The 13,811-nt window shown below is 51.0% G+C and overlaps 1 protein-coding gene across 1 annotated transcript in view; it reads right to left on the bottom strand.

The window, feature by feature from the left end:
* PPP2R5A (protein phosphatase 2 regulatory subunit B'alpha) overlaps window positions 1-13,811 on the bottom strand; it is a 1,092,153-nt gene that overhangs the window by 96,360 nt on the left and 981,982 nt on the right. Inside the window, exon 12 of the mRNA XM_069608529.1 lies at window positions 4,513-4,614. Coding sequence (XP_069464630.1) covers window positions 4,513-4,614 — 102 coding nt within the window. The remainder of the gene's footprint in view (window positions 1-4,512; window positions 4,615-13,811) is intronic.

Raw genomic sequence — 13,811 nt, 5'->3', positions numbered from 1 at the left:
CTAGTAAGCACCACATTGAGCTCCCACGCCGGGGCTGGAGCCTGCACCGGCAGGAACGAGCAGAATAGTTCCTTAATGAATTCCTTGACCAAGCGGTGCGACCACAAGGATGGTCGGCCTGGGGATCTGGTATAGCGGGAGATAGCTGCCAGATGGAAGCGTGGGCCAGCCGCTACTTGGCGAACGACAGCAAATATGGAAGTACTTGAGGAGCCTTGATCCTCAGCGGGTCGATCTTCTGGGAACACCACCTAACAGCAAATGTCTTCCAATTAAGTCTGTAGCATTTCAAAGTAGAAGATGCTCTAGCCTTGTGAGAACTTCCTTGCAGTCCACCGGTAGATCGTAGCCACCGAATTTTAATGCTGCAGGAGCCAGGCCTTCAGGTTCAGAGACCTTGGATCATGGTGAAGAATTGCGCCTCCTTCCCTGGCGAGAAGATCCGCAACCACTGGCAGCTGGACTGGTGGAGATGCTGAGAAGGTCCAGATACCAGATCTGCCTCGTCCACGCTGGTGCGCCAAGGATCATTCGGCCCGGCACTGTTTGAGCTGACCGATGACTCGAAGTAACAACGGCAACGGAGGGAACGCATACAGAAAGAGGCCTTCCCACGGGAATGACAATGCATCCCCCATGCTCCCCTGCTGGGGAAACCTGCTGGCAAACCTCTGGCACTTGGCATTTGTCAATGTCGCAAACAGGTCGATCTGGGGATTTCCCCATCTGCGGAACAGGTTCTCCACTAGGTCCTGCCGAAGTTCCCATTCATGGCAAGAGCAAAGCTCCCTGCTCAGGGAGTTGGCGACCGTGTTCTTAACTCCTGCCAGATGAAACAGGATAAGGAACATTCCCTGGGTGATGGCCCAGTGTCAGAGGCCCTGAGCCTCTTCGGAGAGCCCCTGCAACCTGGTGCCCCCCCTGTTTCCTGGTGTAAAACATTGTGGTGGTATTATCTGTGAAGACCGGCACCACCTTCCCCTTGAGGGACGGCAGGAATGATTTGAGGGCCCACAACACCACCCGTAGCTCCAGAACATTGATGTGCAACGTCTTTTCCTCCAGCAGCCACAGGCTTCTGGCGTGAAGATTTCCGGTGTGGGCTCCCCATCCCTCCAGGTAAGCATCTGCTGTTATCGTCATCTGATGTGGTGGGGCCTGGAAATCTGCACCCCCGGTGAGATGAGAGCGCACGCCCCACCATCTTATCGCCCGACAGAACCCCTCGTCGAGAGTGATCTTGTCCTGAAGCTTCTGCACACCTCAATTCAACAAGCATTGAGGAACTCCTGCAGAGGTTGCATCCATGGCCTGCAGAGTCAGATGAGCTAAATGCATGACATCATGCCGAGCATGGTCTTGATGGTCCTCACCGTGGTGATCTTCAGAGCGAGCAGCCGTTGCATCTTGCCCAGGATGGCCGTCACTCTCTCCTACGACGGTGATGCAAAGCATGACACCTTCTTGAGCCTGGATCCCAGAAACAGCGCGTCCTGCGATGGAGTCAAGCAGGACTTTGCATAGTTCACCGAGAACCCCAGATCCGTCAGTAGGACGACGGTTCTTGCCGCGTGGTCGATGGCGATGCCCTTCGAGATCGCCCGGATGAGCCAGTCGTCCAAGTAAGGGTAGACGTGGATCCCTTGAAGTCGTAGATGCGCCGCCACCGGCGCCAGACACTTGGTGAAAACCCTTGGCACTGACTTCAATCCGAAGGGAAGGACCTTGAATTAGTAATGCTGCCCCCGAACAACGAAGTGCAGAAACTGGCAGTGTCCCTTGTGAATTGGGATGTTGAAGTATGCATCCTCCAAGTCCAGCGACGACAGAAAGTCTCCCTCTTCGAGCTGTCCGAGCATGTACTGAAGGCGGACCATCCGGAACTTTTGAGACTTGATATATTTGTTTACTCGTAGGTCGAGGATGGGCCTCCAGCCCCAGGTCTTTTTCATGAGGAAGTACTGTGAGTACAATCCGGAGCCCCGGAGACGCTTTGGGACAAGCTCTATCGCTCCTTTTTTTAGCAGGGCCCGCACCTCCAGCAGCAGCTGAGGGACGTGGTTTTCCTGCCGGGCCACCAGTGGTATTCAGGGACCCTTCTGTTGAAATTCCAGGCTGTGTCCGTGGGCGAGTGCGTCCAGCACCCAACGGTCGGTGGAGATGGTCCTCCACACGTTGGCGAAGTTTTCCAGCTGACCTCCCACCGGGGTGCACTAGTGGGTGCCCGAACATCATGGCCGGTTCAATCTTGCTTGGACGTCGAAGGGCCGCCTTGGAGTCCCTGGCGACGACATTGTCCTCCTAAAGCCTTGGAATGGCCTCTGTTGTTTTCCTGGGTGAGGAGCGGGAGAGTTGGCAGTAAGAAGAGGAGCTCCCACAGAAACCTTTGGAAGATCCTTGGGCCTTGCCTCGTGAGGGCTGAAAGGACAGGCGTCGCTAAGAGAGGAAGGCGAGGGGTGGCAAGGAGGAGGAGGGTGACTCTTCTTGGCCAGAGGTTCCTCTGTCGCCAGAGGGTCGGCCGTCGCAGGAGGGACTGCCGGCGCAATAGGCATCCTTGTCTGTATCTCGGAGACCAGAGTATGCAGTGCAGAGATTGTCCACCGTGAGGTCTCTAGGCGGCAGCTGAGGTGGAATAGGAAGCTGGGGCGCAGGCAGGGCGCCCAGGCCCTCGTCGCCCTGTGGCTCTCTGTCTCCTTCCTCAACGGTATCCTCGTTGTAGTGGCCTTCATTGCCGCCTTCGTCTGCGCCCTCGTCGTAGGGCCTGTTCCCGACATTCTCCTCCTCCTCCTGGATGGTTTGAAGGTAGATGAGCTCCTCCTCTGTGGAGATATCCGTGCCCTGGAGAACCACAGTGCCCCCCCCCCAACCACGTTCTTCGTGCCCAGAGGAGACAGTCTCGGGGAGATGGCCTACATCTTCTCCGGGGTCTCCCTCCTGGCTGGGAGGGACACTCTTGCCTTCTGGGGTGAGCCCTGCGGTTCCGCCTCGGCGGCCTTCGCAAGGGACGCTACCACCCTCTTGATGGAAGGCTGGGCCTTCATCGGTTGTACTTGGGCCTTCATGGTCTGCACCGATCCCTTGTTCTGCTTGGCCTTCCCCTTAGGGGAGGGGTGGGGGTGGGGAGGTCAGCACCCCAATCCCACTTGGCCTTTTCCAGCAGGTTGGTCTTGGGCTTCTCCTTGAGTTTTCCGGATGGTCCTACTTCCTTTTGGTCTAAGATCCTGAGCGCTGACTGAAGTCGCTGGAGACGTCGGATGCACCCTGGCCGCCGAGGAGTCCGCCACAACGGCGCTCCCGGGGGCAATTGACTCGCAGTGCATAGCCTTCTGTTGGACCCCGGCAGGGGGGGGGGGGGCGCCCTCAAAGAACTTAGAAGCCCGCTCAGTTTTCTTGGAACCGGGAGAGGCATAGCAGGGGCCTTGTCCTGTAGTCACTCTTTCAGCGGCCTATGCCGATCCTTCAGCGTGCGAGCCGTCATCTCCTGCCAAAAAGCTCAATCTTCCTCCTTGTGCGTCGGGTACAGGCAGTAAAGGCTCTGGGAATGTTTGTCTTCCGAGAAGACTAGAAGACTTTCCGTAAGCCATAGTCGGAGCAAAGCTTGAAAAGGGGGCTTGAATCCTCCTCCTCCAAGATGGTCCACGTGACGCAGGCCTGAAGAATTTTCTGGAAGCCTCAACGAAGAAACTCAATGAAATCCACCTAAGCGGGGCGCTGAAGAATCCGAAAAACATGTCCCCGTTAATCGGAAGGTTGATCGACGGAGCACAAGGCTCGATTGACCGAAAAATAGAGTAAAACTCTTCCAAAAAGCAAATAAAACACAGTAAAAGCTTGAGAGCTAAACATGACTACTCCCCCCCCCCCCCCCCCCCAAGACTTGAACGTACGGTAAAAATCTGAAGATGGCTGCCAGAGGAGGGGCTTAGGTAGGGGGCAGTCATAGGCTGGGGGGGGGGCAGTATGACCCAGAGCTCAGTGATTGGTTGTTTAAAGAAAGACAGTTCAGAAATGAAACAAACTGATTTTTTCTTTACCGAGGATTCCCAGGCTAACGACGGGGAATATTCATGAGCATGTGAATCCATGCCAGACCCCATGCTGGAGAACTTGAAGTTCTGCAGATGCAGCAAAGGCCAAACCAAGAGGTAGTGAATTGCATGCAGTAAGCAACTTCGGAAAGCAGGAGAAATGGCTTCAAATTTTTGATATTTTCATCTGGATCTGTGCAATCACGAGCCAGTATTCACCTATTGCTGAATTGTGGAATCCAGATTAAATAACCACAACCACGTCTCAATGGATTAGAATAAAACATTAAGAAGCAAACACTGCATGCAAATCGGGCATCCAAACCTTATTTGATTTCGATACTGTCAATCTACAATTTATATATGATGCTTGTAGAATTAAAGATCATTTTAAAACTGGATACTCTTTCTTAACATTTGGGAAAACCACTATCTTCATGTTTGCTATGTGCTCAAAATAAAATGAAAGGAAAAAATTGAATACCGCTGTCGTTCTGCTTTGTAAGAGCCAGTAAGTTCATCAAAGAGCTTTCCATTCATTTCCATTAATGTTTTCAGCACATTATATACAAGTGCTACAATAGTGCTGGAAGACAGAACAAAGAATGTGTTATAATGATGTTTAGAATAAAGATAGTTTGATCAAACAATATATTTTGTCATTAAGTATGACCTTCCAATTATAAATTAACTATGCAAATGTAATACAAATATGCATTAACAAATCAAAGTTAGCATCATGTTGGGTGTCATCTTACTCCTGGTCTCCTTCAAATTAATACCCTCATCAGTTACCTCAAGGAGACTATCAGAATCATTTCCTGGCTGACTGTAGAGGGGGTTGGTATGATCATGTTTTGAACAGGAATGCGCCAGGGGCTAGCAGTTACTTTAACAGGGTTCCACTGTTAGGCAGAATTATATGCAGTACCCTTTGGGAACACCACACACAATTAAGACTACAAGTGACAGTACAATTTCACATTTGGTGCAAGCAACTGTACTACACAGTTAAAGTGGTAGCAGTAGCTGGACAGCCAGACCTCGCTCAAGTGTAAGTGAGCAGTATCAAATAGTTACACAAAGGACAGCAATTACTATGATTCAGGCAAACACTGACTCGAGGTTTTCAAGAAAAAGAATATACATTTATTTCACTCTTCAGTTGTATAACATTACACTATTATAAGCAGTCTAAAAAGCACACTCTTCATACACCACACCACTTCACTTAAATTCCAGACAACTTAAGGTCACAAAATGAAGTGGGAGCAAAATGGCACTCAAGCAATTTAAAAGGGAGGGAAAAACAAAGTTAATAGAAATTAAATCAAACCAACAGGTAAGTACTCGGGGCAGTTGAACAAAAGGAACTACAGTGAGGAGATCAGCTATAAAAGGCTTAAGGCCAAAGTCAATGGGTCAAAAGTCTTTTGCTCAAGATCACACAGTTCAGGGTAGTTCGCAGTAAAGTTCGTGGCACGGTTTCTGGACGAAGTTAGTTGATTAAAAAGTTAGTTCAAAGAGAAGAGAAGGACGACCCCTCGGATTGGAGAAAGATTTCAAACACTTTCACCGCGGCTCAACGAAACTAACAACCGGATTTGCACAGTATCTTAAAACGGAGAGGAAGCTGAAGCTGAGGCGGACATTCCTGGTAGTTCCTGCATGCTCACAGTTCCTGAAGCGACTGTCGGACTGACAAGAAGTGGGAAGATTGGAGGGTTTTGCACTACCCAGGGAAGAAACCAGCAGCAGAGCAAAGCAAATAAAAGGTGCGCTCCTTAAAAACCAAGCAGGGTCCGACCCTCCTGGCTATCCGGCCCACTGTAGATCTGTACAGCAAATTCGACCAGAAGAGGGTTCCTGGCTTGCAGTTTGGGCGAACTGGTTGGTCCCACCAGCTCAAGGGAAGAAGTTTCCTGGAGGACCTTCTCTGTCGTCGGATTCTGGAGATTCAGACCAGCAGCAGGGCTTCACCGGGCAGTTCAGTTGTTGTAGGGGTCCTCTTCTGCCAGTTCCTCATTGGGTCTTTCGTTCCAGTGGCGACTCTGCCTTTCCAGTCTCAGAGACCTGCTTTTTATGCAGTTTTCCCCCATTCATACAGCCTGGCTTTCAATCACACAGCAGGGTGGCTGTCCTGGCAAGGACAGTCCCCTCAGCCAATCAAACAGGAATGCGACTTGGGTTACCAAGGGAACCCATGGCAGGGGTCCGAAGATCCCTCCCTCAAATCCTGCCTACCTAGACTTTCAGGAGCCTTAAGGTGGGCATCTGTGCAGAAGCCCGCGAAAAGACAGTGAACAAAGGAATCATCCCCGGTTTGGCGCATAGAGAAAAACATGAGAAAGACTTTACAAAAAGAAATGGCGAATAAACCCAGCCGGAGCCAAAATAAAATGTATTTGGTCAAGGGGGTTTATGTTCGAGGCTAATATAATAGCCTAAAACATTACCACGTTTATATAAGATAATCGCGGTAGAAAAGTTAGGGTAGTTACCACTGCCACCAGCCAAGTCTTAATGTAAAGGGAGCAAAGCAATGCTCCAAGAGAGACAGACAAAAAGGGGTAAGAGTTAACCCTTTCCAATACTCTAAAGTGACTAAAGTAAAGTTAATGGCAACTTTACCCTTTTAAGGGGGACAGTAGTCAGCCCCAGAAAAATGGAGTCGGGGGGACGTCTCAGACAACCCTGTGTCACTGCACTGAAGCTGATGTGTAACACATGGAAATGTGAGGCCATGGAGAAGGTGAGGCTCCAGTGCTCAAGATCACACAAAAAGTGAAAACACACATGACAAAAAACATGTTAGAGTGGGAAAAAGGCTTGCATTCCTACCAGGTGAAAAAAATAAATCCTAGAAATCCAGCAAAGCTGCTGAAGGACTCAGTAGGTAAGGGAAATTAGCCATTTATGAGAATTCTCCCCAACAGCCAGGATGGATTCCATGATGTCCTACGCTGCCAGCTTGGCTTCTCCTAGCCCCACCTTGAAGCGTGCTTGACACTGTACAGGAAGTCCTGGAAGGAATTCCGCTATTTCCCGCCAAAGTGTTTGGTTAACGGCTGCCAGCATGGCATCCACGTTGGATTGACGCAGGTGCAGCGAGGCGTTGGAGTACACCTTCTGACCGTACACCTCCAAGATCTTCTCCTTGCCCAACAGCGCGGAGGTCGAGGTGGCCAAGGACGACTGAGGCTTAGAGTAGAGTGATGTTGCAGCTATCACCGAAGAGTGCAGTTGAGGGTGTGCCGGCAGCAAGAGTGGATCCTTCCTCCCCCTGATTGATCGGTTGGGCTGAGTGTTGCTTGAGCCACCCCTTCTTGGCCAAGGCAACAATGTCCTTCTGCATCGGGATACCCGTTTTGGTACGGGGTCATGCTTTATTACAGGTTGGGGTAGGCCCAAATATTCAGCCAAACCTGGCAGCCGGTCGTGCAAGGCCTTGCTGACAATGGCGTGTCAGGGTCCTCCTCCTTGTCTGTGTCCACCAGTGTCCGGCTCGTCCGGAGCGGGTGGATGAGTGCTGGGTGCCATGGGCTGCGGTGCAGAGACCGGAGCCAGAGGCTGGTGTGGAACCGCCTGTACTGTGGGAGGCATGGGAGCGGGAATCGAAGGAGCCGGCAGGGGCAGCGCTGGGGCCTGTGGCGCGGGAGACATGGGAGGAATGACTGTGGGCGCCAGTGGAGTGACCGGAGGGAGCAGGTCCCCGACTGCATCCCACAAGATGGACCCCATCTGGGGGTTCGCATCAGCGCCTGGAACCTTTCGACGAACTTTTCTTCAGAGGCTGAAGAAGTGGCAGGTGATATTGACAGAGTGGCTGGGGGCTGCTGGGGCCAGAGCGCACTCTGTCTAGGTTGCAGGGGGAACCTGCCCAGCGCTGCTGATGGATAAACTGTAGGCCACGTACCTGGTTGACACCAGTTCCACCTTGAAACTCGTTCTCCCGCCTGCTCCGTTCCTAGGAGTGGCATCGGACGAGCTGCCATGTTGTCTGGCACAGCAGCCATCTTGATGAGCTGCGTGTCACGTGCCAAAGTCGTGGCGCTTGGGTCCCTGGGCCCCAGCCTCCTCCAAGACTCTTGGCGGTGGAGCATGAGACCTAGCCTGCACCTCAGGGTGGGGGCCTGGAAGGCATATTGCCCTTGGCAGTGCCGCCGGTAGTGCTGCGTGCATGTGCCCCCTCAGACATTAGGCCGGTACTAGGGCGTTGCCCCTTGGATGTACACCCAGTAGAAGAATCTCGCGGTCCCTCACACTGTGTCTGGAAGGATCTACTGACCCCTCGGCCGCGAGCCCGGAAGCTGGACTAGCCCCGGTGCGCGTTCGAGAGCCAGAGAGGTTCCTCCTTCTCGGGAGCTTCCTTGAGAAGGAGTTACCCTTACGGGGTGCGATGGAAAACAACGGCCCTCCCTTGGGCCTCGATCTCTGTCTGACTAAGTCCTTTAAGTCCTCTGATGCGACCTTTCGAAGAGCTCCCTCCACCCAGCTAGCCTGTTCTTCACTGCGCGTGGAGTCAGTGCATTGCACGCAGTACTACATTCCCAGCCATGGTCGGGGCCAAGGCAGTGGAGGCAAAGAGTGTGGGGTCGGATGTAGGAAAGAGCCCCTCGCAAGCTGGACACCTGCTGAAGCCCGATGAAGTCGACATGCGCCAGGGAGGAGCATGGCGCCGGAAGACCAAGTACCTGATTGACGAAAAGAAGGCAAATAGATAGAAGTATCCGGGGAAGAGTGCACGGAATTACATGGCCGAAGCCAAGCGCTGGTGAAATCGGCCCGCTCCCGTCGGCACGGAAAAGAGAACTGAGGAGTGGTGCTGGTGAGCAGAGTCAGGAGAGCGCATATGCCCTGGGCCGCGCCCTCGCGCACCTCTAAATTTAAAGGGGAAGGTGGTTTTTTTTTATGGTGAAAGGTTCCGTCTCCCGAGGGACGCCCATGCAGTATGGAGGAAAGTGGATGGGACGTAAGAGTAAGCAAGTGATTAAAATATCTGGGCTTGAAATATTAAATAACTTCCTAGGATGCACTCGTAAGACGACTGGAGCTTTCCAGCACCATGCCTTGTATGGCTACCAATGCCATCTTTATTTTTAGAATCCCTTGTGGTCCATTTAAAAAAAAAAAAACTGTTAGCCAGTTACTGCTTGTTTACCAGCATTTATTTCAAGGACCTGTGGGACAACCATCTCTGGTTTAAAAGTCCATGGGCCTCATTCCGGGTTTGGAGCTAACCATGGAGTAATTGGCTCCATGGTTGCCTCCGAAACCGTCCCAAATCCGGCATGGTGAATGGAGTAATTACCGGTCCATTCCAGGGTTGGAGGGACCGGTAATTCCCCATTCACCTTTTGCCCTTCCCCATTCCCATTTCTGCCCCATAGGGCTCAATGGGAATGGGGAAGGAGGTAATTACGGCACCGTAAATTAAGGTACCATAATTACCTCCGAAGTACCTTTGCGGGTCCTGTACTTTACTCCTGCTAAAAGCAGGAGGTAAGGAAGGACCCGCAAAGGGACCTCGGAATACGGAGGTAAGGGATTACCGGCATCGGCACCCTTACCGGTGCCGGTAATTCCTTACCTCCAACCTCGGAATGACGCCCAATCTCTCATGTTCTGATGCAAGATCCACGGTGCATACCTAGTTTTAGTCTGTTTTTTCACACATGAATCTTCTCATAAACATCTGTTGGAAGGCCCATACTCACGAGAGCACTTGGAAACGCACTGTACTAACAGTGATCTTTTTTAGGACCATATCTTCTTTTTGAGTGATAGTGGGTCTGCTCCAGACGTCCACCTTAGCTTTTTGCTTCTACAACTTTGCGAGCTGATCTCACTCAGGTCTTGGATACATAACGGTGGCAGATTAGCGGTTTTCTTTTCATGTTTTGAGTTACAGCGCACCCCTTCCCCACCCAAGCCTGACACTTGTCTGTGATTCTGTTGAGGACACTGGTTGCAGATGATGTATTCATCTATCCACAGGAACCTGAGGTTACAGGAGGGGCCAATCTTTAATGCTGCCTTGTCCAAAAGGCTAAGACACAGAAAAGACTAGTTGAAATGGAGAAAATGATTGTCTGTTATTCTCTATAAGACATGTACTCCAGTGCTGTTACAGAAAATACTGGAATGCTGCAAATGTAACAGATGGTGGCAGGATGTACACATTGACTCCTCAGTTGTCAATGCCTAAAAAAAGGTTTAGCAAACCGTATGCTACTCCAGGCTAAACTCTAGACGGTAGATGCATAGCATTATATCGTTTTTTAATTCTTCTGGCTGAAATAGTAGCCAGAAGAAAAACTGCTTCTAAGGAGGGCAAGTCCAGGTGACAAAGGGGTACACACTAAACGTTTTTGTGCATCAATGAAGCTAGTAAGAACTTCTGATCCCACTGAGAAGCGGGGTCTCTAATGGGAAGGTAAGGATGAAGACTGGTGAAATGGAAACTATTTCCTCTACGGAATTCAGGATTGCGAAAAAGGCCAAAAGAACAAATGCCTTACAACCAGAAATGCTCTCTCTTATGGACATGACTATTCCTCCCACTGGTTACTCATTCTTTTGAAATCGTTGCCAGACACAGTGATGCCTTATAGCTCTTAGGCTACCTTAATCAGGGCTCCTTTGCACCATTTTGGGCCGAAAGCAACATCATCCATACATATTCCTCCAGTTTCTGACATTTTTCTCAAGAACTGTCATGCACCTTCCCTCTTGGCGCTTGTGGCATGCCTGGAGCTTTCGCCGCCATTAAGGTGTTCAACGTTTCTTGCCTTGTGCTTTGCTGCATTCTAGTCTTTGGGGCTCTTGATTTCCTCTTCCCTTTTTTATCCCTGCCTACACTTCCCGGCTTTGCGTTGCAACCGTACCAGTGCCTTCGCTTTTGGGTGTGATGTTGTGTTTTCCCTTTGCAGCTCCCCGCTGCCCTGTTTTCTCTTACCCTTTGGGTTCGCCTCTTGTCCGTCTCCTCTTGCTTTCTCTATCCCTCTCTTGTTTCTGCCTCTCTCTCTCGGTCGGTCGGTCTCCCTCTCTCTCGGTCTCTCTCTCCTCCTTCCACGTAGCCTTCTCTCGGGACTCCTTCCACGTAGCCTTTTGCCGGTACCTTCCAGTTTGTCTGGTCTAGCTCTTCAACACTTCTCTTCATCAGCGGTCCTTTGCTTCCCTTTCGGCTTTTCTGTTCTTTCCGAACTGCTTCTACTGGTCCACTACCTACCGCTTTCTCTCGCAGTTCTACACATACCGCTTGGCTGTCTAGCAGACGCTGGTTTCTGTGCTTACACCCACCGGGCACGTTTCCAGTTATTTGCTGACTTATCTGTTACATGCCTCTTGGAGGGCAGCTTTGTTACTGGAATACCTACGTACCCACCGAGGTTCCACTGGAGCATCTGGACTGCATACCAGTTATCACATGGCAGGACCAAATCAAAGAGGTTTTTTCAACTGTTTGTTTTTTGCCTCTAACTAAGGTGTTCTCGGGCGGGGGTCTTTTGTCTGCTGTGTTCTGTACGGCGACATAGTGGCTTCCATCCGAGGACATTTCTGACAGGAACATCAAAACTGCTGCATACAAAACTAAAAAATATCTTAGTTACAGAGCTTTCAAGCATTTCATTTAGCTGGCTAGACTGGAGGGTGATGTAAAATCTGAGCGAAGAATTATCGTATCCATTGTCGGGGTAATTTCCTGGGTGTCTTTAGGGCCGTCCGCGGACCTCCTGGGTTGGGGAGGCCCCAAATCCTCCCGTGTCCCAAAGGAGTATGAGGCACACACAAGAGCAAAGAGTTACTGCTTTTTATTGCACAAAACAGACAGGGACAGGTTCTCGGAGCATAGGTACCCAAGGAACATCTCAGCGGTGATGGGCTTGCAGGCCCTTTTTTCTAACCGGATGACGCAACTACGTGCGGCACCTGGGGAAACTAGCCCCTAAACCTAATGCTATCTCGGGTTGGCTCCCCAAGTGGTAGGGTCAGTATAGACCCATATAGAAGGAAATGTTATTGGTATAGAAGGGGTCAGGTGGTACGCTTGGGTCGTCCCTAAGAATTGCTACATGAAAATATTCACATTGGGAAAGTTAGTGATTGGTTGAAGTATAGTGTCGTCGGTGGTTAGCCCCTCGTATTCTGGGACCATCGCCGTTCCCAGCTCGCGATGTACCTGGTGTTGGCAACAATGTATGACTATGTGTCAGTGGCGGACAATGGACATGTTTTACTACTGGCTGTTGAGTGTCCCTTTCCCATCGCTGCCGGTGTCCAACTTGTAGCTTCGTTGTTGCAGTCTAGGTCCCAGACGTGAGACCCCAGAGCTTCTCTGGTCCTTGGAGCTTGGTGTCATATCAGGACGGCCTGGTCACGTGCTGAGAGACCGTGGCTGAAGCAGAATTACAGGGATTTGATTTGTATTTCTGCTCAGAAGAGTGTTTAGCAGTGGCAGGTGTAACCGTGGCGCTGGGAGCGCTGCGTGTAGATTGCAACTTCGTGGCCTTGGCTGTGGGGCTCCCGCCAGGGTTTGTTCTGCATGATCAGCACCTTGCAGCTCTGTCTGAGCTGCTCCAGGCCTGGGGACTCTGGTTTGCGGCCTACCTTGGCCTAGTCTATGGGTGGCGGCATACAGTCCAAAACACTGGGGTTGCGAGGGGCGACTTGGGTACTTATACATTAGTCCATCTACAGGGTGACATCTTCAAGGTTTTAGTAGCAAAGAAGCATCAGCAAGCATATAAACAAGCTCTTCTGGCGTCTTGCGTTTCTGCGGTGCAGTAGTTAGCCTATGTGAAAAATAACAACGATGCATGTCTGAGCATGAGCGGTCCTCTACGTCATAGCACCGAGTATGTTCTTCGTGTGGGCTGGTGTGTGTCTAATCCAGGTGGCTTGGCGGCACGTGTGCTTGTCCGTTGGCCATGTCGTTCTGTCTGCTCCAACGATAGCTATATTGGTAGGTGACGTCTAATCGAGTTGGTCCATATGGTCGGTCTCAGCTCCACCCGAGGTCCCACCACGTGCTTTGGATGACGTGCAGCTGGCTTGGGTGTGCTGGGCGTGGCCACGGTGGATCTTGACGTCCGGGGCAGCAGTCAGAGGACTGAACTCATCCTGCAGTGGGTGCTTAGGTCGTGGTATCATAGGCCATGGTCTGGACGGGAATCGGGGGAAGGGATAGTCCCATTTTCCCACTTCACCATCAGAAAGAACATTAAAGTCAGTAATTTGCCCTTCTAATGGACACATTCTTCCCCCAGATTCCTCTTTTGAAAGACTCCAAAATATATGCCACAAGACAAAGCAGTCAGGAGGATGAGAATGCACCCTAAAATAGACATTTTGTAGGACCGACCTACCCACCCACCCACCATAATGCCCATTAAAGGTGTGCAGTGAAGACAATTCAACAGCATGGCGAATCTCCACTAAGAGGGCCCCTCCCTGTGTTGGACAGAAATCAAAGCCTTACCACTCGTGGAATTGTCCTGTAGACCTTCATGAATCTCTTTGTGAGCACATTTACAGCAGTTTCTGATGCACATCATTATTCATTTGCAAATTGTTTAGAAGAACAAGTTACTTCTTACCTGGTAACGTTCTTTCGACGGGATGTTCCTCCGACGTATTCCTTATCTTTGACAATACGTTTCCAGCTTGCTGGCCTCGGAAATTTTTTCTGTAGAGGGCGCTGCGCGTCGACGTCCGCCGAGTCGATGTCCCTCGACGGCCACCGTATCGGCGCTGACGTCACCATGCCCACAAATAGCCACG

The sequence above is a fragment of the Ambystoma mexicanum genome, chromosome 4q, assembly GCF_040938575.1.
Source record: "Ambystoma mexicanum isolate Mex_15411 chromosome 4q, UKY_AmexF1_1, whole genome shotgun sequence".
Taxonomy (NCBI): Eukaryota; Metazoa; Chordata; class Amphibia; order Caudata; family Ambystomatidae; genus Ambystoma; species Ambystoma mexicanum.
The sequence above is the reverse complement of the archived record's forward strand: the minus strand, read 5'-3'. Positions and strand labels throughout refer to the sequence as shown.